This window comes from Aegilops tauschii, chromosome 6 (genome assembly GCF_002575655.3).
Source record: "Aegilops tauschii subsp. strangulata cultivar AL8/78 chromosome 6, Aet v6.0, whole genome shotgun sequence".
Classification (NCBI taxonomy): domain Eukaryota; kingdom Viridiplantae; phylum Streptophyta; class Magnoliopsida; order Poales; family Poaceae; genus Aegilops; species Aegilops tauschii.
Genome location: NC_053040.3, coordinates 38481505 through 38505184, shown reverse-complemented (window position 1 = coordinate 38505184; position 23680 = coordinate 38481505). Strand labels below are relative to the sequence as shown.

The 23680-nt window shown below is 44.5% G+C and overlaps 1 protein-coding gene across 7 annotated transcripts; it reads right to left on the bottom strand.

Annotated features, from left to right (window-relative positions):
• Positions 1 to 7882: 7882 nt before the first annotated feature.
• Positions 7883 to 23401, bottom strand: LOC109735017 (uncharacterized). 7 transcript variants are annotated; one of them, XR_006664979.2, is made up of 10 exons: positions 22144 to 23401; positions 13114 to 14562; positions 12787 to 13017; positions 12326 to 12590; positions 11696 to 12238; positions 11519 to 11612; positions 10984 to 11441; positions 10576 to 10883; positions 9933 to 10483; positions 7883 to 8163 (listed from the first exon to the last, which is right to left on the bottom strand). XR_006664979.2 is itself a non-coding variant. In XM_073500946.1 (7 exons), exons 1-4 carry the CDS (start codon positions 13191 to 13193, stop codon positions 12188 to 12190), a joined length of 627 nt encoding a protein of 208 aa, XP_073357047.1. In that variant the 5' UTR covers positions 13194 to 13406; the 3' UTR covers positions 7883 to 8163; positions 9933 to 10483; positions 10576 to 10883; positions 10984 to 12187. The 7 variants fall into 7 exon arrangements, 3 of the variants coding, with proteins under 3 accessions (XP_073357047.1, XP_073357046.1, XP_073357045.1); XR_012187093.1 differs by having other exon boundaries at positions 11519 to 12238; XR_006664980.2 differs by having other exon boundaries at positions 11546 to 12238.
• Positions 23402 to 23680: the final 279 nt, after the last annotated feature.

The following is a 23680-nucleotide window of genomic DNA, read 5'->3' as shown; positions in this document are numbered from 1 at the left end:
CATATTTGGACAAGGGGGAAAGGAAGGAGAGGGGAGGGGAAGGAAGTAGGAGTCCTACTTTATACTTTCCTTTTCCTCCTCTCCTTTCCCTTTCTCCTCGCGTGGCTGGCCCTATAGGGGGCGCACCAGCCCCTTGTGTGCTGGTGTGTTCCCTTACTTGGCCCATTAAGCCCATATTTTGCCGGGGGTTGCCCGGAACCCCTTCCGGTGACCCGGTATCACCCGGAACACTTCCGGTGTCCAAATACCATCGTCCTATATATGAATCTTTACCTCTCGATCATTTCGAGACTCCTCGTCATGTCCGTGGTCTCATCCGGGACTCCGAACAAACTTTGGTCATCAAATCACATAACTCATAATACAAATCGTCATCGAACGTCAAGCATGCGGACCCTACGGGTTCGAGAACTATGTAGACATGACCGAGACACATCTCCGATCAATAACCAATAGCGGAACCTGGATGCTCATATTGGCTCCTACATATTCTACGAAGATCTTTATCGGTCAAACCGCATAACAACATACGTTGTTCCCTTTGTCATCGGTATGTTACTTGCCCGAGATTCGATCGTCGGTATCATCATACCTAGTTCAAACTCGTTACCGGCAAGTCTCTTTACTCGTTCGGTAATGCATCATCCCGTGACTAACTCATTAGTCACATTGCTTGCAAGGCTTATAGTGATGTGCATTACCGAGAGGGCCCAGAGATACCTCTCCGATGCACGCGGAGTGACAAATCCTAATCTCGATCTATGCCAACCCAACAAACACCTTCGGAGACATCTGTAGAGCATCTTTATAACCACCCAGTTACGTTGTGACGTTTGATAGCACACAAGGTGTTCCTTCGGTATTCGGGAGTTGCATAATCTCATAATCAGAGGAACATGTATAAGTCATGATGAAAGCAATAGCAATAAAACTAAACGATCATAGTGCTAAGCTAACGAATGGGTCTTGTCCATCACATCATTCTCTAATGATGTGATCCCGTTCATCAAATGACAACACATGTGTATGATTTGGAAACATAACCATCTTTGATAAACGAGCTAGTCAAGTAGAGGCATACTAGGGACACTTATGTTTTGTCTATGTATTCACACATGTACTAAGTTTCCTGTTAATACAATTCAAGCATGAATAATAAACATTTATTATGAAATAAGGAAATAAATAATAACTTTATTGTTGCTTCTAGGGCATATTTCCTTCAGGCCGCTTGTGTGATCATGCACAGCATGATCGTAGAGGACGAGCATCTTTGATAAAGGGTGTGATTTCCAGGGTAAGAACGCTAAGCCTGAGTATGAGGCGACAACATTTACATAGTTTATCCAATTTCATCAAGAAATGTGTGATCCAACAACTCACATTCAACTTCAAAATGATTTGGTTGAGCACATGTGGACTCACGTAGTAAACCAATGGGTGTATCGGCTCTTTTTCTTTCAACGTATTTGGTATAATTTTAAATTCATTTGGTTGTAATAAACTATGAGTTTTTTATTTATTGCGATGGAAAAACTATGTGACTTATTTGGTTGTAAACTATGTGCAATGTTTTGTTTTATTTGACTGTATATGTATAAGGGCATCAACAACGCCAACCCTCAAGCCGCCCGCATACGTTCAGACCGCATGTCCGGACATGTTGTGCCACCCAACGCGGGCCTGTATCAATCCGTCGAGCGGTCTAAACGCACTTTTTCCCGCAAAGTGAAAGCAAAGTGTTTGTGTGTGTGGGGGGGGGGGGGGGGGGGACTTTGCAGGAGTCCGGGCATAGGACTCCGACTACCCACTAAATCCCCCCTTCCGGTCCCATTTTCTTCCATTCCATCCCATCTTCCCCCTGCTTTGCATCTGTCCCCCTCCCTCCTCGGACGCCACCGTTGTACCTTTCCGACCGGCGCACAGGCATTGCCGGACCTCCGCAACCAGCACCGACCCGTCCGCTCACCTTTCACGACGTTGGTGTTCACCCAGGACCCGCCCATAAGCAAGTACACTCCCCCCCCCCCCCGATCGACGACGCCCATGGCGGACACCACGCCCGGTAGGTGTTCGGTCAAATGTCACTGAACTTATTTTCAAACACCATGTCGTCTTTAGAGTACGAAGGATGGCGGGGTACTCGACCATGGAGAATGAGTTGTTGTGCGATGCGTGGTTGGTCGTATCCGTAGATTTCATAGGCAGGGGCAGGGGGACCTTCTGGCAGCAAGTACATGAATCATTTCACTCGCGAAAGCACATAGCGCCGTATGACACGCACATCATCCATGATTGCAATGTGAGGTCATTAGTGTATCGATGATATGCCATCCAAACCAGCGTCACCAAGTTTTGGGCACGGTTAATATGCTAGAGGCAAGGTAACCATTGCGCGCGACAGCCGAGGATATCTTAAGTTTTGCTTCTTCTTGTTCAGCTTGTCAATTGAATCATTCATTCACTCAATGTTGCTCTACACATTGTGTAGCCCGCACGCGCTGCTGTACCATAGGGCAGAGGGGCAGCCATTTATGCACATGCACCGTTGGATGAAGCTGAAGGGGTAGTATGTGTGAAACGACAGGATACGTTCATGAAAAACTTATTGAACATCCGGTTAATCTCGTTGAATTTGAACTATTGTTGTACTAGACTTATTATTTGCATACTATATATGGATGATTTGTGCTATTCTCTATCCGAACTTGAATGAAATCAATCGTGTTGTATGAATTTCGTCCGCTTAGTTCAAACAATGGTTGAAATGTATGCAAACAACGTTAGATGACCGGCTCCTGCATTCGTGGACTAGTCCACCCCTTTCTGTCCGCGGACGGACTTTCTGTCCGTGGACGGATGCCTGAGCAAAGAGATGCCCTAATTAGGCTAACCACAACTTCCAAGACTCTTAAGTACTTAGCTCGGAATCAGATACAAATTCAACAAAATCTGGCCAAAATCTCGACACCTGATACAACACGCACGATAAATCAAATAACAGACACATGCGCACACACCAAAATGCAAGCAAGATAAATTTAGAGGCGAGCCCGTCACAAGATGCTTGCTTGAAAAGCATAGATAGAGCAGATTAAATGAAACGCAGGGTAACTACTCATCAACCGAAGCAAGTAAATGTGCCATCAACCATCATGCCAGCTCACTGATGCACACAGAAACTAGATAATCGACACAGGTTGTCAAATTAAGCATTTAATTCCTACAGGTGCACTTCACAGCAGAGTACAGACCAGTGCATGCTACATAGAGAGTGAATCTGAAGGTCCAACATACAAAATACAAGAGCCCTAGCACGCTCGCGTGGGGAATGGCAGTGGACTCGGACTAGCAGGGGATGTGAACTTTTTTTTTTCCTTGAGGGATCCGTGGGATGTGAAGTGGAGTGAGAGGCCGTGACTATTTCACTTTGTCTTCACTGTTCGAGAGCCCATGGCCCATGGCTACACAAACATTGAAGCCCACGATCCTTCCATATTTTTTATTTTTTGTGAGTAACATTTTTTTTTGTAAAGTTTGAGTAAAATTCTTTTCATTCCTCCCTCGTTATACAACAGTTTATCCAATGTGAGAAAAGCCCGACCCAAAAGTTTGACCCCACATGAAAGACAAATGTGGCTGATAACAAGGGCTCATATCACAAAATATTCAAAATTACTATGTGAATTCATTTTTAGTCCTACAAAAAGTCTATCTCACTCGTTTAACTATGATATTCCCTCCGTCCTGAATTACTTGTCATAGAAATGGATAGCGACAAGTAATTCGGGAACGAAGGAGTATCAACGAAGAAACTAATTTCCATTTTGTAACTTCAAATTGAATTGAATTTAACTGAGTTCAGCTTTGGAATCAAGGCTGTTAGAAAATAAACCGTTCTCAGGAATATTATTATTATTTTTCTTAGAATTTGTAGGGACAAATACCATTTATAAAAATATCTCCTGAATCCGTTTTGGAGGGCGGTTTTGCTCACACGGCGCACATTCAAAGTGGTTTTAGACACATAAATGACACTTAATTGCTCATGTGATAGACCAAACTTTTTAAAAAAAATCACATGAGTGAGAGGCAAATAGCAAGAAAAACAATTAATTGTTTGATATATCTATTAAATAGTTATCACATCCACTCTTTTTTTTTGCGAGTGTTGTCACATCAACTATGTTCCGTAGGTGGGGTAGAATCACCATCAATAGCCATGGTAGCACAAATATAGTTTTGTGGGTCATCTTATATACGGTTTGTAGTTCAAGAGGTTAAATGGCACATAAACTAGGTAGAGCTGTAGATCGAAAGTTTTATGGCAAAAAAAAAGGTTGAGTAGGTCAAATATATTATTCCATTGCACAAAATGTTATGGGGATGTGCAAATAAAACAATTGCCACATTTTTAGTGTTCTCAGGTGGGAGACGGGAAGTGATAATCGGTAGAATTGGTGATGTATATCGTCATCACTCGTAAATACCCGCCTTGATGAGGAACACTGACACCGATATATAAGGCTTCAACTGGCAAGTGCATGACTGGTGTGCGTACGGTGTTGGATATAGTCAACCTCTCATAGACCAGAAAGGTAAAATTTCATTTCCAACCATGTGTTCTCTCTCCAGCCCCGAAATGGTCGGTGGATGTGCGCGTTGGTTTAGATTCGAAGGACAAAGAGTGCACCCCGATGGCAGGCAAATCCTATACGGCGCCCTCAGCGCCCGTTACAGGGTTAGCGGTACAGGGCGCACACCCCCCTGTCCGCGCTGGGCCGGCCCATGTTCCATTTTTTCGGTATTTAAAGACGCAAAAAAGAATGCATGTACGTGCCGTGATTCAAACAGGGAATCGCCTGGTTCACCATTCCCTACCATAACCAAACAGCCACCCACCCTTCACGTGTTTATTAATAGCTTTTACTTCTTTTCCTCTTTCCCTTTTTTTGCTGGAATGGTTTTGTTTTTTTTCTATTTTTATTCATTTCCATTTTACTTTAATTTGCTGAACTTTTTTCAAATCCGATGAACTCTTTTTGCAAATTCTATGAACTTTTTTCAAGTCCAATGAACTTTTTTTTCAAATTCTATGAACTTTTTTCATATGTGATAAACTTTTTTTAAATCCGATGAACTCTTTCAAATTTGGTGAGCTTTTTTTATATCCGATGAATTTTTTTTTCAAATTTGTGAATTTTTTTGAAAGCTTCATGTACATTTTTGAATTCATGAACTTTTAAGCAGTAATTCTCTGAACCTCTTTTTCAAATTTATACTTTCTTTTCAAAATAATGTATACTGGGCATATATAATATATGTTAACTGAAGGAAAGGTAAAATAGAACTAGTTCCTAGTTTTAGCCAAACATATGATTGCAGCCTAGTGATTATGAGTTTCTGTTGTCCACGCCTGTGTCCTGATTTCGAATTCTACTACTCCCAGAGAATTAGTTTCTTTTTTTTATGGCGTGGTTGCTTTTATTGTTGGGCCAGCCCAGCTGTGCGGTGAGTGAGCGCCAGTTGCAACAACGGGCGCTAAAGGCGTTGTATAGGAGGTCCCCCGATGGCAATACGTCGGTGAAGTCAAATGTTGAAATATGGGGTGGGCTTTAGGCCATCTAACAATTTTAGAAAAATCTCTAAAGGCCCATGTACGTATCATGACAAGGGGTGGTGGGAAGTTTAGTCCCACATCGTTAGTGGAGAAGGAGTTGAACCTTTTTATAAGGGATTCTCTTCCACATGCTATTGGAGCTTAAGAAGAGAAGTGGTTCTTGCGCACTCCTCTACGTCCGCGTCGCCATCATCATCATATCCACCGACGCCAAATGTGCCGCCGCCGAGGACGCTGCTGCTGCTGCAACCGCCACCGCCGCGGCTTCCGTATGTGTTTACTTCTGTCGATGCCATGCTAGTAATCTTTTCGTGGACCAATTTAATCAAAAAATTGCCTATTTACTCAACAATCCAAAAACCTAATGTGTGTAGGCATATTTCGGCTAGTGGTTTTGCCGCAGCACTGAAACCGGATAAGTTTACTAATACATATGTTAAGCATTGGCAGACCAAAACCACCTTATGGCTCACGGCTATGAACGTGTTCTGGGTCGCCGGTGTCCCTTCCACACGAACGATTGCTCCTGAGCAGGAGAAGGCGTTCAAGGAAGCCACCGTCATATTTCTGGGAGCAGTTCTTAATGTGATCGGAGATAAGTTGGTGGATGCATATTTACATGTGCATGTTGTCAAGGACTTGTGGGAGGCGCTCGAATCTAAATTCGGGGCCACCAATGCTGGGAGCGAGATGTATGTTATAGAGCAGTTCCACGATTACAAGATGGTTGAAACCGTCCTGTATTGGAACAGGCTCATGAGATAATATGCATCGCTAAGGAGCTTGAGCTTCTCAAGTATGATTTACCGGGCATGTTTGTCGCGGGATGTATAATCGCTAAGCTCCCTAACTTGTGGAGAAACTTTGCTACTACTCTGAAAAACATCAGAGGCATGAATTCTCGATAGAGGATGTCATCGGCCATCTGAGTGTTGAGCATAATTTGAGGGTAAAGGACTCGCACGGGATAGGGGCCGAAGAAACTCCTGTTGCCAACATGGTGCACGAGAGGAACTTCAACTCCCACAAGCCCAAGGGAAAAACCGGTGTCCAACAGAATACTGACTTTAAGAAGAAGGGTAAGAAGACATTCAAGAAGAACAAGAAGAGAGATGGCTGCTTCACTTGTGGTATAGATGAACATTGGGCCAACAAGTGCCCAAACAAGTACAAGAAGTCAGGACAGGACTCCAAATCTGTCAACATGATTGTGGGCAACAATAAGAATGGTGCATCTGGGTACAGTAATTTATTTATTGTTTTTTCAGTGTTTCAGCCCACCGATTGCTGGGTGAACACAGGTGCAGGTGTTTATGTGTGTGCTGACATTCCATTGTTTTCTTCTTACCAGGTCACAGGCCACGGGTCCGTATTGATGGGGAATGGCACGAGTGCTTCTGTTCATGGTGTTGGCACGGTCGATCTGAAGTTTACTTCGGAAAGGATCGTGCAGCTGAAGAACGTGCATCATGTCCCCGCCATCAAGAAGAACCTCGTTAGTGGCTCCCTTCTATGTAGACAAGAGTTTAAATTGGTCTTCGAGTCTAATAAATTAGTTGTTACTAAATATGGACTATTTGTTGAAAAAGGTTATGAGAGTGAAGGGATGTCCCACCTTTTCCTTGCAGATTTTTGTAATAAAGTTGTGAACCATATTCATTCGAGTGTTAATAAATCTAAAGTTTGGCATTCACATCTTTGTCATATTAGTTTCGGTGTTATGACGCGGCTAGCCAAGTTGAATTTAATCCTGAATTTCACTTTAGCCAAAGGTTATAAATGCCTTTCATGTGTGCAAGCTAAGCAACCTCGCAAGCCTGCGAAGGAGAGACACTTGGCTTATTTGCATGATTTATACTATTTTCTATCCAAATTTGAATGAAATCCGTCGTGTTTGCATAAATCTTGTCCGCTTAACTCAAACAATGATTGAAATGCATAAAGACAACGTTGGATGGCCGGCTCTTGCATCAGTGTCGGCGGACCAGTCCACCCCTGTCTGTCCGCGGACGAATGCCAGAGCAAATTTACAGGTCACGTTAGAGATGCCCTAATCAGGCTAATCACAACTTCCAAGACTCTTGAGTACTTGGCTCGGAATCAAATACAAATTCAACAAAATCTGGCCAAAATCTCGACGCCTGATACAACACGCAAGATAAGTCAAACAAGACACATGCGCACACACCAAAATGCAAGCAAGATAAATTTACAGGCGAGCCCGTGACAAGATGCTTGCCTGAAAAGCATAGATAGGGCAAATTAAAGAAACCACAGGTTAAGTACTCGTTAACCAAAGCAAGTAGTCAATGTGCCTTCAGCCATCATGCCAGTTGAAGGATGCATACATAAGGGAACTAGATAACAGACGGAAGTTGTCAAATCAAGCAACTAATTCCTACAGGTGCACTTCACAGCAGACCAGTGCATGCTTGCTACACAGAGAGTCAATCTCAAGGTCCAACATACAAAATACAAGAGCCTGCCTACAGCCAACAACCCATTTCTTCTTCATCTCAGTCACCAGAATGTAGCTCTAGATCCTGTGAAGCAAGCAATATCATCATGAGTCAAGCAATTTTGTACTATTTATTCGGCAAAAGCCGTTGGAGTTATTCTCCTAACTTTTGTATGACCCAAAACAGTAAACATTAGCTTCATCACTATTGTGGGAATGCACCCAAAAGTTTCAAAAGTGAATCATCTCATCATTATTAGACAAATCAACATTAGACAGAGTCAGAGAACAACAATAAGGTAAATTGTAGCGTAGTGGGCAGTACCACACCTTCAATTTCTAACATTACAAGTATTTGGCTATACTGGTCTGAATAGAGCCTAAAGGAACAGTGGGCATATGACGGGCTCATGGAGTAGGAAAGCAAAAAAAAAATAAAAATAGATCTGGCTTCTAGCTCATACGCATACTTTTTAGAAATGCATGAGCTTAACTAGCACTAACAAATAGAATTTCGTCAAACTTATGCACTACAAGCCAGAAGCAAGGGATCATGTATCATCTTATTAATTGCTCCGTCTAAAAATGTAAGACATTTTCGTAGGCTAGTTTAACCTACAAAAACATCTTATATTTTGAGGAACTCTATGCAGACGACACTGCATAAACAATTGTTGCACGATGCCTCACATCCAGCCGTCATATCATAGAATGAAGTGCAGCTCATCCATCGGATTGTGAACCGTGCATGAAGTATCGGCTGTGAAGTAGTTTTGTATTTTGAGACGGAGGGAGTATTTCTTTTGGTCCAACAGTTTCACCACTACTTGTAGTAAAACCATAAAAATGTTATCAATAACTAAAGCAGTTTTTATGATGAATCTAGTCGTGTAATTTTGATCTTGTGTTTGATATTAAGTATTAAACATCCAGGAGGCCAAAAGTGAAGAAATTAGACTGCACACAACACAAAGCATAACTACATATAGTGGCTAATGACCAATACAATATATTCAAATTGGCAGACAACAAGTGTCGTGCTAATAAAATGTTCAACAAAACAACCCAACACCAGAATAATCATCCATGAAACTACAATAACTGCAAGCAAAGTGAAAACAACAGTATTTGATTTAATGAACCACAGCCTTCAAAGTATTGTCACAATAATACAAAATAAGCAGCAACCCAAAACGGCATGCTTGTACATCCATATAAATAAAGGAACTATGAAACCATATGCTCATGTGTTTTTAGTTATCAATTACTTGTATACATGGGACAACATACAAATCACACTAGGACATGATAGACCATAACCACAGGAAAAAGCGTTAAGGCAATGCCATGAGAGTAAAACAAAAAGAGAAATACACCCCGAAAGCATAGTAATGCGCTAGTGGTTCATTTTCTAGTACTTTGTACTTAGCATGACTGTATTCTATTACCTCCGTTCGAAAATAACTGACGTGGTTTTAATTTAAATTTAAACTAAAACCACGTCAGTTATTTCCGAACGGAGGGAGTAGTACTTAGCATGACAGCATTCCCATATCTGAGGGGCACAAGAGTATGTGCGAATAAGGAATGGGAAGGGTCCAAAGTCATCAGTCATTGAAAGGGCTAGAGGAAGAAAAGCCCACAGTACCAGAATAACTTGGGGAGTACTAAGGACAAAGCATAACCAAAAGCAAAGAAGCTGGAAGGAATGGAGGGGCAAACAAAAGAGCACATCCACACGCCAGTCTCAAAATGCATTACTGGCCAGCGGCCTCATGCATGATGTGCGACGATGTCCCACGACACCGCAGTTCTTGCATGTAACAGGTTTGCGAGGTTGCTTTGGCACATCACCTCTTTCTGGGCATGTGGTTCTCTGACGCCCTGGGAGCTTGCATATTCTGCAGAACCTTGTCCGTTTGCTTAACCCTTCATACGGCGCCTCCTCCCTGCTCGAGCATGGCCGCCCAACTCCCCGTTTCTTGCTTGGTGCTGACAGACCAGCGAGTGCATCCCAGTTGCCAGACGCGGTTACGCTATTATCATTGTCAACCATTGCACTGTCATTGACCAACAACGGCATACCTGAGACATTGTTTTTTTTATTAGCTTCGGCAGCTATTTTATCCTCAAACCCTAGTCCATCTCTAATTTCTGCTACTGGAGTTGCCTCTAGTATCAAGTCCTTCATCCTCCCAAGTACAAGCTCGTATGCAGCCACCGATCCTCACCAGTTCCATAGCATGTAGGTACAGAGTTGAGCTCCGGCAGGTAAATGATTGATTAACAGCCTGGTCTTTTTGGAAGTGAGCAATGTGTTGTGGCAAGATGTCCCTAGCATCTTTTGTCCACCTTTTCAGGATGTGTCGCTTTGGGATTTCCTGCACGCCAATGTAGTCCATAACCTGTATACATTAGTAGCCGTTAGTACACAATGTGTAACATGAATGAAAAAGAGGGCAACAATTAGCATACAACTTCATAGCGAGTAATTTACCTTTAAAGCATGGCAGCATAGCATCCCTGTGTGGGCAAATTGCCCACATTCACAATCGAACCAATCAACATCATCTGATATTGTCACCTCATATGCCACCTTGCTCCACCTCTCTCGTTTTTCTGCGTCGTTGTGTCTTGCAATATATTTCTTTTTCTTTTCCACCTCCTCAATTTGGTATGCCCCCTCCCCCCCCCCCCCCCCCCCCCCTCAAACAGGTTCTCACCAAATTGTTCAAACATCTTCCTTGTATATATCTTACTCGCATGCCGCTCAATAGCAATGTTTGTCCTCGTCACAGCACCACTCTGTGAAGCAAAGAAAAATTATTAAAAAAAAAGTAAACTTGGCTTTAGTGTACGAGTAGTATAAAAAAATTCAAAGAGCCTGCACATATTTCTGCCTTACAATTCTAGTCCTCTTTTCTTGGTAGCTCTCATCTGATTCCCTATCAAATTGAAGCCTCATGTATTGGCGCATAAATACATGCATTGGACTTGCTGGTGGCATGTACATTTTCAGCATATTGTTTGCACTCTCGCTACGTTGCGTGCTGATCATTTTGGCACAAAAGACACCTTTGAAGTACGGCTTTGCCCACTTGTGACGTATCTCGTATAGGTTTGTCATGTAATTGTGGCTCTTCAGATTGTATTTCTCAACTAGGATACCCCATGCAGTCTCAAATTCTTCCGCACTTACCATGTGATTTACCACTTTGTGGAATTCAGCCCTGAACTCACTCTTGCTTGTGTATAGTGCACCAAGGTTCTCTTTTGCTTTCTTAAGGACATGCCACTTGCACCATCTGTGCACAGTCCCAGGCAGCTCACTTTTAATTGCTATCTCCATGGATCTTGCTTGGTCTGCAAATTGCTCACCAGAGCAGAAACCATATAGTCAAAATGTTTTCATTTCTCGCACTCATCGTACATACATATACCTGTCAATATTGTCTGTGGATGTTTACCGCCCATCATGTTGACAAACTCAGAAAATACCCACTGGAAGCTCTCGACTTCTTCGGATCGTCAGCACTGCAGCGAGAATTATGCTTTGAAAGTGATTATTAACACCAACAAACAACCCAAAAGGCATGTCATACAAGTTGGTCCTATACGTTGTATCGAATGTGATTACATCACCGAAGAACTTGTACTGCAGCTTGCTGTTACCATTTGTCCACATAAGGTTTTTGATCCTGCTTTCCTCATCTCCTTGTACTTGTTATGTGAATTCCAGGTCGTTCTGCTGTATCTCCTTAAATACAGCTAGAGTCTTGTTTACATCATCATCAGCTCGATCTCGGCTCAGCCATCCACACAGATTCCGCAATGATCTTTTTGTGAAAGGCACACTCTGTGATGATCCGAAGAAGCTTCCTACTATGCTATATACCTTGTTCAGGTTCACATTGTTCGTCCGGAGTTGTTTCACCAAATCCTTTGTGTACACGTCTATGTACTTGCGAGATGGCCAATGAACCTTTTCACCACAAGTAAGAGACAGTGAATGGTTGTGGCTGGATCGATGCTCAGCAATATACCAACCATTGTCGGCAGCTCTCAGCAATCTGATCATTGCAGGGCACTCGCAGCGGCAGGACCGGCTATTATGCTGCTCTGGTTTCCCCCGCAATTGTCCACCTTGATTTGGTCAGGGCCTCAACAAAGTATGAATTCAGTTGCTACAACTAATTGAACCGGAAAAACAAAACAAAATTAATGTTCGCGATGTTATGAGTGCTCACCGAGCATCCGCAGACGATCTCTTGCGTACATTTTGTCCTCTCGACATTCAAACGACTCTTGCCATACCTTATACCAAATCCAAGTTCCCATGAGTATAGGTTATAGAAATCATAAGCTTCACCAAGAGAATCAAAACTCATCCCAATCTCTGGCTTCACTACATTCTCAGTAGGTTTGTCAGCATATTTCCTTATGGTTTCTTCTAATGGGGTGACTCTACCAGCACATGGTGCTCGATCTGGAGGGGCACGTCCAATTCGAAGTCTGCATTTTCAAAACCAGTAATATGTTCAGGTATATTGACCTTTACATCAATGCCCAAAGGTCCTACACGGGTTTATTGTTGCTTTTTACAATCATAAGTATGAGCAGCATTCTACTTTACAGCAGTTTAACCAGCATAATTCCTACAGTCGCTCTAAATTGTAATAATTTAAAAAAAAAATGGTTAGATGTATACCTTCTGGTCCATCCTGGCGCTTCTGGGTTCACCTCCCCGGTGGACTCGGCGGTCCCTGTCGGTGAATGCGGCCTCTTTCCGTGGATTTTGCTTTGTTCTGAAGATTCACCGAATTGGCCGATCAAAACGGCGCAAGAAGAGTCGTTGGCTGCCGGTGCTGACTGCAGGACGTCCACCAACACCATTGGATCTGGCCGCTCAACATCGGCGGTGACCTCTGTTAGCGGGAATCTACGGTACAGCCAAAGTAAATCGTAGACCAGTCAATTCCTTTTCCTATTGCGTCTCCGGATCGAATGAAACAGAAGGCTGAGATGCAGAAATCACCTGTCGACTGGATCTAGCAGAAATTCCAGTCCGTTTTGGAGAACTTCCACGGGCATGGTCGCACTTCCCGCCGTCGCCATTGGGTTGCCTTCCGCCTAGCAGCTGCTGGATTGGGTGTGAGAGGGCCGGGGGTGGAGGTGGGGAGGAGAAGGGGAAAGTGCTCACCTCTAAACAGAGGAGGTCAAGATTTCTCTGGATGTCATCTACCAACCGCATTTACTGATCGTCTGACGGCGGTGGAATCGCATCAGACGTCGAGCTTACGGTTCTGATCCAGGATCAGCTGGCGGGCGACGGACCCGGTCCACGGCTCGGCTCGTTAGCGTGACATTCATTTCAAAAAAACAAGCCCGCCAGCTGGGGTAGACTACTGTTTAGTACCCGTATTCGCTAGGCGATTCCATTTTCCCTACGTCCGTATATGCTGTCGTGGACCCACTGACCCAAATCCCTGTACATGTACCTACGAACGAGATAACATGTTCAGCTACCACCATTCTCAGTAACGCCGCTCTCAGCTTTATCCATCTCTTGTGACAAGATATGATGGCAGTTCTCCCGCTGTCATTGAGATTTCTCCCGGATCTGTTTGTGTGCTGTGTCACAGCTTATCTATATATTTCTTTCTTTCAACAAAATATATAATATCTATACAGTGACCGTGTCTTGCTTCATCGCACCACTTATGTAATAGTTGTTGTTTTTTTGTTTTTGCGGGGCACTTATGTAAAAGTTTGTGTATCTTAAAGCAAAGGCTGTCATCCTTGTGTAGAAGCATATCAATTCTAATAATTATTCTGCTTTGATTTAGGAATACCTGTCCTATTCACAACAGCCTGGTTATTTACCGTCTTTTTCAGGAAGTAAGTTGAGACATTACTTCTTCAAAACTCATAAAAGAATCAAAGTCTTTCCAACATATCAAAGAACGCAAGTAGCATTGCCCGACCCTAGTCAAACGGACACTTATTTATGCAGCACTGCCGAATAGCACCAGATAACTAAACTTTTAAAATACAAGCTCTGAACCAGATAGAAATTCAACAAAACACATCCAAAATTGGACAGAAACTTCCCTGTCTGATACAACACGCACACATCCGTGCACAGTTAAATGCAAGGAAGAGGTGAGCTCTCCAGAACATGCTTGCTTGAGAAATGAAGCAAAAACCAAATTAAATGAAACACAATAAAAGTACTCGTTGAACGAACCAAGCCGGTGGCGTGCCTTCATCCATCATTCATGCCAGTCGTGGAATGTTCACACGAATTAGAGAATAGATGGGAGTTAGCAAATTAAGCAACTACGTAATTCCTACAGGTTCATGTCACAGGTGGCCAGTGAATATGCTGCATATAGAAGGTCAATGCCAGTCTCCGCGTCAAACATACAAAACGGAAGAACCCACGCCATTTCTGCATTTCAGTCACCGGAATGTAACTCCAGACCTGCGGAGAAAGCAATATCATCAGTCAAACAAGTATATACTATTCATTCAGGAAATTCGGTTAAAGTCATTCCCATGACCTTTGTATAACTCAAAAAAAAAACATTATCTTCACCATGTGGAAGTTGTGTAGGAGGATCCAAACTTGAATCATCTCAGCATTATTAGAAAAATAAACAGCATACAAACAGAAAACAACAGGTAATTTGTAGCGTAATACCACAACTTCAGCATCTAACTTTTTGAAGTTTTTTTTTGCTACATTTCCCTGATAGAAGCTAAAAAAACAGCGGGCATATGAGGGACTCATGGTGGTCTCATAGAGTAGGAAAGAAAAGACATCTGGTTTCTACCTAATATACCTACTTTTTAAAAACGTACAAGCTTCCTTAGATCGAAAATGACTACCACTCACTCTTCACAGCATCAAACAATAATTTCACCACTGCTGTAAAGATAATATGCTAATAGAAGTTAAAAAAAATGATTACCGATGAAAGGAGTTTATATGGTTACATTTGACCTGAGTAGAAGCTAAAAGAACAGTGGCATATGCATATGAAGGGCTCATGGTCACATGGAGTAAGAAAGATCTTTTTTCCATCTCACAGGCATAATTTTTACAAATATAGAGCAGTAACTAATGAATCGAATTTCCACACCTCAATGGGGATACAATCAGGGCCCATCGCCTTGCCTTCTTTCATCCTTTTTAAAGCCTCCTTGACCTCAGACTCCTGGATTCACTGTACAAAACGCATGCGAGTCTCATCAAAGGAGTCGTCTAGTTCAATGGTAGAACTCTCATTCTCCCCATTGAACAGCTTGTCGAAGTACTCCCGCCGTCTATGCTTAATCTCCTCATCCTTCACCAAGAGTTGGTCTGCTCCGTCCTTAATGCATTTGACTTGGCCAATATCCCTCGTCTTCCTCTCTCGGATCTTGGCCATCTTATAGATGTCCCTTTCGCCTTCCTTCGTACCTAACCGTTGGTAGAGGTCCTCATATGCCCGACCCCTTGCTTCACGACAGCTTGCTTTGCAGCCTTCTTCGCCATCTTGTACTTCTTTATGTTGTCTGCACTCCTATCCATGTATAGGCGTCTGAAGCAATCTTCTCTTTAATCGCCTTCTGGACATCATCATTCCACCACCAGGTATCCTTATCTTCGCTTCTCCTCCCCCTGGACACTCCAAACTCCTCCAAGGCCACCTTACGAATGCAAGTCGCCATCTTCATCCACACATTGTCCGCATCCCCTCCTTCCTCCCAAGGTCCCTCCTTAATGACCCTCTCCTTGAACACCTGAGCTACCTCCCCCTTGAGCTTCCACCACTTCATTCTAGCGACTTGGGAACGCTTATCCCGCTGAACACGAATCCGAAAGCGGAAGTCAGTAACCACCAGCTTATGCTGAGGTACAACACTCTCTCCAGGTATCACCTTACAGTCTAGGCACGCACGCCTATCTTCCCTTCTCGAAAGGATGAAATCAATCTGGCTAGAGTGTTGGCCACTACTAAAAGTCACCAGATGTGATTCTCTCTTTCTAAAGAGGATGTTAACTACAATCATGTCGTAGGCTAGAGCAAAGCTTAAGACATCTTCTCCTTGATTCCTGGTTAGATGTACCCACGTGGCCATTGAGGTCTCCTCCAATGAAGAGCTTCTCACCAATCGGTACACTCCTAACCATGTCTTCCAGGCCTTCCCCAGAACCCCCTCTTGGTGTTCTCATTGTGGCCTACTTGCGGGGCATACGCGCTGATAACATTGAGAACTAAGTCCCCAACTACCAGCTTGACCAGGATAATCCGGTCCCCACGTCTCTTGACGCCTACCACTCCATACTTGAGGCTCTTGTTGATCAAGATGCCTACGCCATTTCTGTTTGCAGCCGTCCCCGTGTACCACAGCTTGAAGCCGGTATCCTCCACCTCCTTCGCCTTCTGTCCCCTCCATTTGGTTTCTTGGACGCAAAGGATATCAACACCTTTCCTCACCGCTGCATCAACTAGCTCCCGAAGCTTCCCTGTCAAAGACCCTACGTTCCAGCTACCTAAGCCAATCCTCTTAGGCTCAGCTAGCTTCCTTACCCTCATTAGTGTTAGGAAAATATGCAGCTTGATATTATCAGGAGGCAAAAGCCATCATATATACATGTACACGGAGAGGCCAAATGCCAGAATGAAAAAGGCCAAAGTTCACCATAAATATAACAACAGCCCCCTCAAACTCATGGTGGATTCACAAAAGTGAGTTTGGAGAGGTAAGATCCATGTTGCGCTCTAGTTTGAGCCTTCGTGAAGAAGTCCGCCAACTGTAACTCGGAAGACACATACTGAAGAGCAATAACATGATCCTGGACACCGGCGCGCACAAAAAAAGCATCAACCCCAAAATGCTTGGTAAGCTCATGCTTCACGGGGTCCTGCGTAATACTGGTAGCACCTCTACTGTCTGACAAGAGGGTAGTAGGTGTAGTAACAGAAACACCAAAATCCTCTAGCAACCATAGTAACCAAGTCACCTCTGTTGTCAATAGAGTTATAGCTCGCAACTCAGCCTCTTCAATCGGACAGGAGACTGCGGTCTGTTTCTTCATCTTCCAGGCAATGAGAGAACCACCAAGAAAAACAGAGTAAACAGATAGGGAACGGCGATCCGAAGGATTACTAGCCCATGTAGCCTCCGAAGAGGGAGCTGCAGCAAGCTGGAACGAGGAAAGAAGAGACGGTGAGAGATCATGCTATGAAGATATCATAGAACACGAAGAAGGTGACTGCAGTGAACCGAAGTGGGAGCAGAAACAAACTGACTCAGAATATGGACATGATAGAAGATATCCGAACAAGTGACAGCTAGATAGAAGAGACTCCAACAAGATGACGATAACGCGTCAGATCAGACAAGGGCTCACCATCAGAAGCACAAAGATGAACATTGAGCTCCGTAGGAGTCTCAACAGTGGGCTCATCACTAAGAGCCGCATGAGAAAGAAGATCCTGGATATACTTTTCTTGGAAAATACAGAAGCCATAAGAGGTAGAAGAAATCTCAATCCCAAGAAAGTGGCGAAGAGGACCAAGATCAGACATAAGAAACTGCTCACTAACTCGTGCCTTGACAAAGGCAATGTACTCAGAGTCATCGTCGCTGATGATCATGTCATCAACATATAGAAGAAGAGTCCTACCACAAGCAGAAAGGAGGACAAACAACGCTGGATCACGAGCACTGAGCGAAAAACCAAAGAGTCACCACAGAGGCGAAGCGCTCAAACCAGGCATGGGGTGCTTGTTTAAGACCATAGATAGAGAGCGACGAAGACGACAAACCATGCTATCAGGAAAAGAATACCCAGGTGGTGGTTGCATATAAACCTCCTCACGCAACTCATGATTTAGAAAGGCATTCTTCACATCAAGTTGAGACACGGACCAATGGTGAACGGAGGCCACGGCAAGAAGTGTGCGGATAGTGGTCATATGGGCCACAGGAGCAAAAGTCTCAACAGTCACGACCATGCTCCTGCGGAAAGCCACGAGCCACAAGACATGCTTATGCTCAAGAGAACTATTAGAGCAAGTCTTAATCTTATAGATCCACTTACAAGTGATGGGACGAACACGGGGAGGATGAGAAACCAGACCCCACGTGCCGGTGCGCTCAAGGGTGCAATCTCCTCTACCATCGCAAACTGCCATTCAGAATGAACAGCAGCATCTCGATAAGAAGTCGGCTCAAGAACGGTTAAAAGACCATAGCGAAAAGGAGAATATCGATCAGGGGGTGGACAAGGCCGAGAACAAAGACCATAAGTCCGCTAAGAGGAGGAAGAGGACACACCAGAATTAGAGGGCACATCAATAGACTCATCCACAACACATGGACGACGAGTATAATGGTAAGTTAAGGAAGGAAGAGGTGGAATCACTGGAGGTGGAGATGGAGATGGGGAAGGTACCGGTGATGAAGGTGGAGATTCATGCGATGAGGTAGATGAAGAAACCGTAGGAGAGGACGGTGTCAGATCTGCAACAGCGGGGTGAGGAGTAGGAATACTTGGCACAGAGGGAGGTGTATCTGGAAACGTAAGAAAAGAGATGTTCTCCGTGGAAAAGGCTGAGGATGGACGCAGGTAGAAGGGACGAGACTCATCAAAAGTCACATCCCGGGAAATATGCATCCAACGACCGGTAGGATCCCAACACCGATAGCCCTTATACTCATCGCTATATTCGAGAAGGACACACTCAACAGACTGAGCAATCAGTTTGGTGCGTTCATGAGGGGCAAGAGAAACATAGCAAATGCAACCAAACAAACGAAGCGATGAATAATCAAGAGAATGACCAGAAAGACGCTTGAGAAGAATACCACCCTATAGAGCAGCAGATGGTTGAATGTTGCTGAGATAGGTGGAAATGGTAATAGCCTCAGCCCATAAATGAGGCTGAAGAGAGGCGGCGATCATCATCGCACGCGGCACCTCAAGAAGGTGACGATGCTTGTGCTCTGCCACACCATTCTAAGCATGAGCACCAGGGCAAAAGAACTGAATATACCCTGCTCAACAAGGAATCCTCGTAGCGCCTGGGAGATATACTCACCGGCGGAATCTACGCGAAAAACACGAACATGAGTGGAAAGCTGGGTATACCATGGCAGCAAATTTTTTGTATATATATATGACCTCACTATGAGAAGACATGAAATAGATCCAAGTGTACCGAGAAAAATCGTCTATAAAGATAATATAGTAGTGATGACCCCCTTTAGAAGCGAAGGGAGCCGGATCCCAAAAATCAGAGTGAACGAGATCAAAAGGGCGCTCGGACATTGACTGACTGTGAGGATAGGGTAGCTGAATCTGCTTACCAAGCCTACAACCCATATAATCCAACGAAGCGTTACCGAAGACAGACCCCAGAACACCACGATGAACCAAAGATGGGAGACAAGAACCACATAAATGGCCAAGACGATGATGCCACTGCTAAAAAGAGTTGGTAGATGCAGCAACAGGGGCTGCGAGACTGGCGATGGCGGCAGCGGAGGGAAGACGAAGCCACTCAAGCTCCTAGAGACCATAAGGGCATCAAGGGCCAGCACCAAGCAGAGCACCCATACGACGATCCTGAATAGAACACGAATCGAAGTCGAGAATGACCCTATAACTAGAGTCAACAATTTGACCACCAGATATGAGCTGCATGGTAAGTTGAGGAACATGAGCGACAGAGGGAACATGAAATGAAGAAGTGCTAAGAGTGCCTCTACTAGCTACAGGGAGGGGAATGCCATCAGTCGTAAGAACACGAACATGAGACTCGACAGGTTGAACGGAGGTCAAAGTGGAAGAAGCATAAGTCATATGAAAAGACGCTCCAGTATCAAGAATCCATGGGGATGTACTTGAATGAGTAGAAGGTGGTTTCTCCGTGCCAGAAGAGTCAGTCACGGAACCTGCAGAAGTTGTCGGTGAAGAATCCCAAGCAGCAAGCAGGTGTCACAGTTGCACAACCTCACGTGCAAACATGAACACGGAGAAAGAGGTCGAGGTAGAAACACATGTCGACGATGAGCGGCCGACACCACCCGTGAAAGCCTCACATAGAGTCGACGTAGAGCCGAATGTGGGAGCCACTGGGGGAGTCAACGTAGAGCGGTCACTGCCGCGCACGGAAGACGTGAGAGCTCCTCTCACGGCTTTCGTTCGCGGCAGTCACCACTCTACGTCGACTGGCTCTACGTCGACTCTATATGCGGCTTTCACGAGTGGTGTCGACCGCTCATCGTCGACAAGTGTTTCTACCTCGACCTCTTTCACCATGTTCATGTTTGCGCGTGAGGTTGTGCAACTGCGACGCCTGCTTGTTGCTTGGGATTCAACACCGACAGATTCTGCAGGTTCCGTGACTGCTTGAGAGGAGTCGACATAGAGCGGTCACCACCGCGCACGGAAGCAGCGAGAGGAGTCGATGTAGAGCGGTCACCGTCACCGCGGGCAGAAGTCGTGAGAAGAGTCGACGTAGAGCGGTCACCACCAATGCAGGCAAAGGCTGCAAGAAGAGTCGACGAAAGCGACCAACCAATGCAGCCTGCTGAAGACGTCTTAGGGGAAAAGATCATAGACAAATGAGCACCAAGCACCGAGCGACGACGCATGTGTTAGACGAGATCAATATAGGAACGCCGTCGAAAGTTGATGGGCAGCAACGAAGATGCAAGCTCGACGGACACATTGCTTTTTTTAACTCTCCCTTCTTTTTTTTTCTCTTTCTCTTTTAGAGTCACAAACCTTATCAACATGCACACACACTGGAAACACCTGGCCAAGGGAGTCAGCGCGAGCGAATCGAAGGGGCGGGCACGGCCTGGAGGGCCTTGAAGGCCGGAGTACAGGCAGCGGGCGGCGGCCTGGGAGCTCCGGTCGGCGGGGAGCGGCAGGGCGAGCGACCTAGAAGTCGATGGCATCCTCCTGGAGATGGTGGTGATGGTGGACGACCTGGAGTCCCGGTCTGGATCACGGGACTGGCGACCTGACCTGGAGCCATCTGTGTGGGCACGGGCGCGCAGAATTCGCCGTGGACCGCGGACTGGGGCACGGATGCAGGAGTCGCGGGCCGCGGACTGGCGCGCAGGCGCAGGAGTTGCGGACGAGCGCGCGGACGTCGCCGTTGATCGCGGATTGGCACGCGGATGCGGGATGGCACATGCTACAGCGGCAAGAGAGGGAGGAAGGGCAGCACAGCCGGCGTGAAAAGCAAGGCTACGGCGCGCGGGCAGATCGCAAGAGCACGCCGGTAGTCGTCGGGGAAGCAGCGGTTTGAGAAACAGATAGTGAGCGTGCGGGTGGGAGAAACAGCGACGGCGGCCCACGGAGGTCAACGGGGGCGCAAGATTGGATCGGGAGAGCACGAGTTGCATGTGCAAAAAAAAACTAAGGCTCTAATACCATGTTAAGAAAATATGCAACTTGATATTATCAGGAGGCAAAAGCCACACGGGGAGGCCAAATGTCAGAATGCAAAAGGCCAAAGGCCACCATAAATACAATTAGTTCATTGGGTATCACAATGATCCAAAACAAGCAGCAACATGAAATGGGATACCAATACACCTGTATAAATAAAGAAACTTTGAAAACAGATGCTCGGGTATTGTTAGCTAGCAATTACTTATTCACTTGTGTAGACGGGACAACATGCAAATCACACTAGGACTTGATTGGCCCATAACCACAGTGGGTAAGGCAATGTTGCAAAGAGTAAAACAGAAACACAAATATATCACTAAAGCAAAGTAAAGGTTAGTGCTTCATTTCCTACTACTTAGCATGACAACATTCTCAACTCTAAGCAGGCACGAACATATGCACAAATAGGGAAAGAGGAAGAGTCATAAGTCATCAGCCAGTCACTGGAGGGGCTAGAGGGAGAAGAGCCACTGCCAGAAGGAACTTGGAGAGTGCTAAGGAGGAGAACAACTGAAAGCAAGGAAGCTGGATGGAAGGGAGGGCAAACAAGGAGCATATCCAGTAGAAATGAGATAGAACATCAGTAGGAGATAAGCTTACCTGCTCAACCAGTAGATCAAATAGCATATCCAACCGGACAATCATCTTATGCATCGACCAAAAGCTCAGCCACATGTTCCTAAAAGCATAAGAAGTCACAATGTATCATATGGGCAGAGTACACGGCTGCCGCAATAAGGATAAGGTGAAGGAACTGAAGGCTTGATCCTCAAGTCAGCCCCTGATTTCCACATAAAATATATTATCCATATCAAATACTCCCTCTGTAACTAAATATACGATGTTTTTGCAGTTCACATTTAGTTACAGAGGTAATACATTAGTTATTTTACAAAGTTAGTTAGTGCATGCCCTATCCAGATGAAACATCTGAAGCTTTCTTATTTACTAACTTGCTATACAAAGAGAGTCCTATATTGTAACCAGTATTAGCTATCAATAAACCCGAAGCGGGAGGTTTGGCTCGCTCACGACATTCGGATGAAAGACATAGAAACGAGATGCATCAACTAGGTATTTAGGTAAATCCATTGCTGTAATTCAAGAAAAGCAACTCGGATTTGATACAATAACGAAACAGATAAATATAATACACCTATTGCCAAATTTAGTGAATATTCCCAAAACAGCGCATACTCATTGATATCATGCAAATGAATAACATGCACAATCATACAATTAGCTGGTAAAAAATGGAGGCTTTATATAGAGCTAATCTGAAGCTCCTTCCACACCATATTGCAAAACTCCATACTAACAAATCCTGGCAACATAAGTAATCCTGGTTTAAATTATCTTTAAATAAATTTAGCATTAAAAGATGAAAATGAACACTGGTTATAAATGTTTCCTGGTGCAATGAACTTGCCACACGTAGGACAGTTCTAGAAGTGATAAATGGGCAGTTACTCGCAAATTTCAAATGAAGTGGTTATTATGCATTTAAGACTATTAGAAATATCAGCGGAGATAACGATACAGAATGAAGGAAATATTACAGGCTTAATCTTCCAAAGCATTCAGGTCAGTTTTTCATATAGTCAACTTCCAACTGTTGTGGATCTCATCTTGAGAAAAAATGGCGAAGTTTACTAACTTCCAACCCTTTACTAAGTTTACTAAGTTGAAGTACTAAGGAGGAAGCAAACCAATTGCAGCCCACTGCTTGGCTACATAACAGAAACTGATTAAAAACCACAGGATTATTTTTTCAAGAACATAATCATTACACAGAGCATCATCGCTATACATTGAAGAAACCATAAAGCAGCAAAGGAAACAAATGATATGACACTACCTAAATATTTTTAGCATAACAATAAATAATGTGAGTTGTACGTCGGTCTTTGATGAGTAAACACAGGCGAGCGCTCGTGTATGTTGTACGTCGTCGCCGTCTGCCACTGCCAGAACCACCTTGAAGTGCTGGGCGTCACCGTCAGCGCGAAGCACCGCCCCGTTGATTAGGTTCTTCTCGAACTCCCGGGGAACGGCAATGTGGTGCTGGTCGCCGGTGACGGGGTCCCACACCAGGACCTGGAAACGCCTCATACGATAGACGAGCACGAGACCATGG

Bases quoted from the DNA above. Each gene is read 5' to 3' on its own strand.
- LOC109735017 (XM_073500944.1), bottom strand. From the start codon at position 13,193: ATGGCGACGGCGGGAAGTGCGACCATGCCCGTGGAAGTTCTCCAAAAC. The intron at 12,591-12,786 runs GTATACATCTAA...TTGAAAATGCAG, and splicing joins GCGCCAGGATGGACCAGAAG to ACTTCGAATTGGACGTGCCC. The intron at 10,884-12,325 runs GTGAGCACTCAT...TTTGCTTCACAG, and splicing joins AGATCGTCTGCGGATGCTCG to AGTGGTGCTGTGACGAGGAC.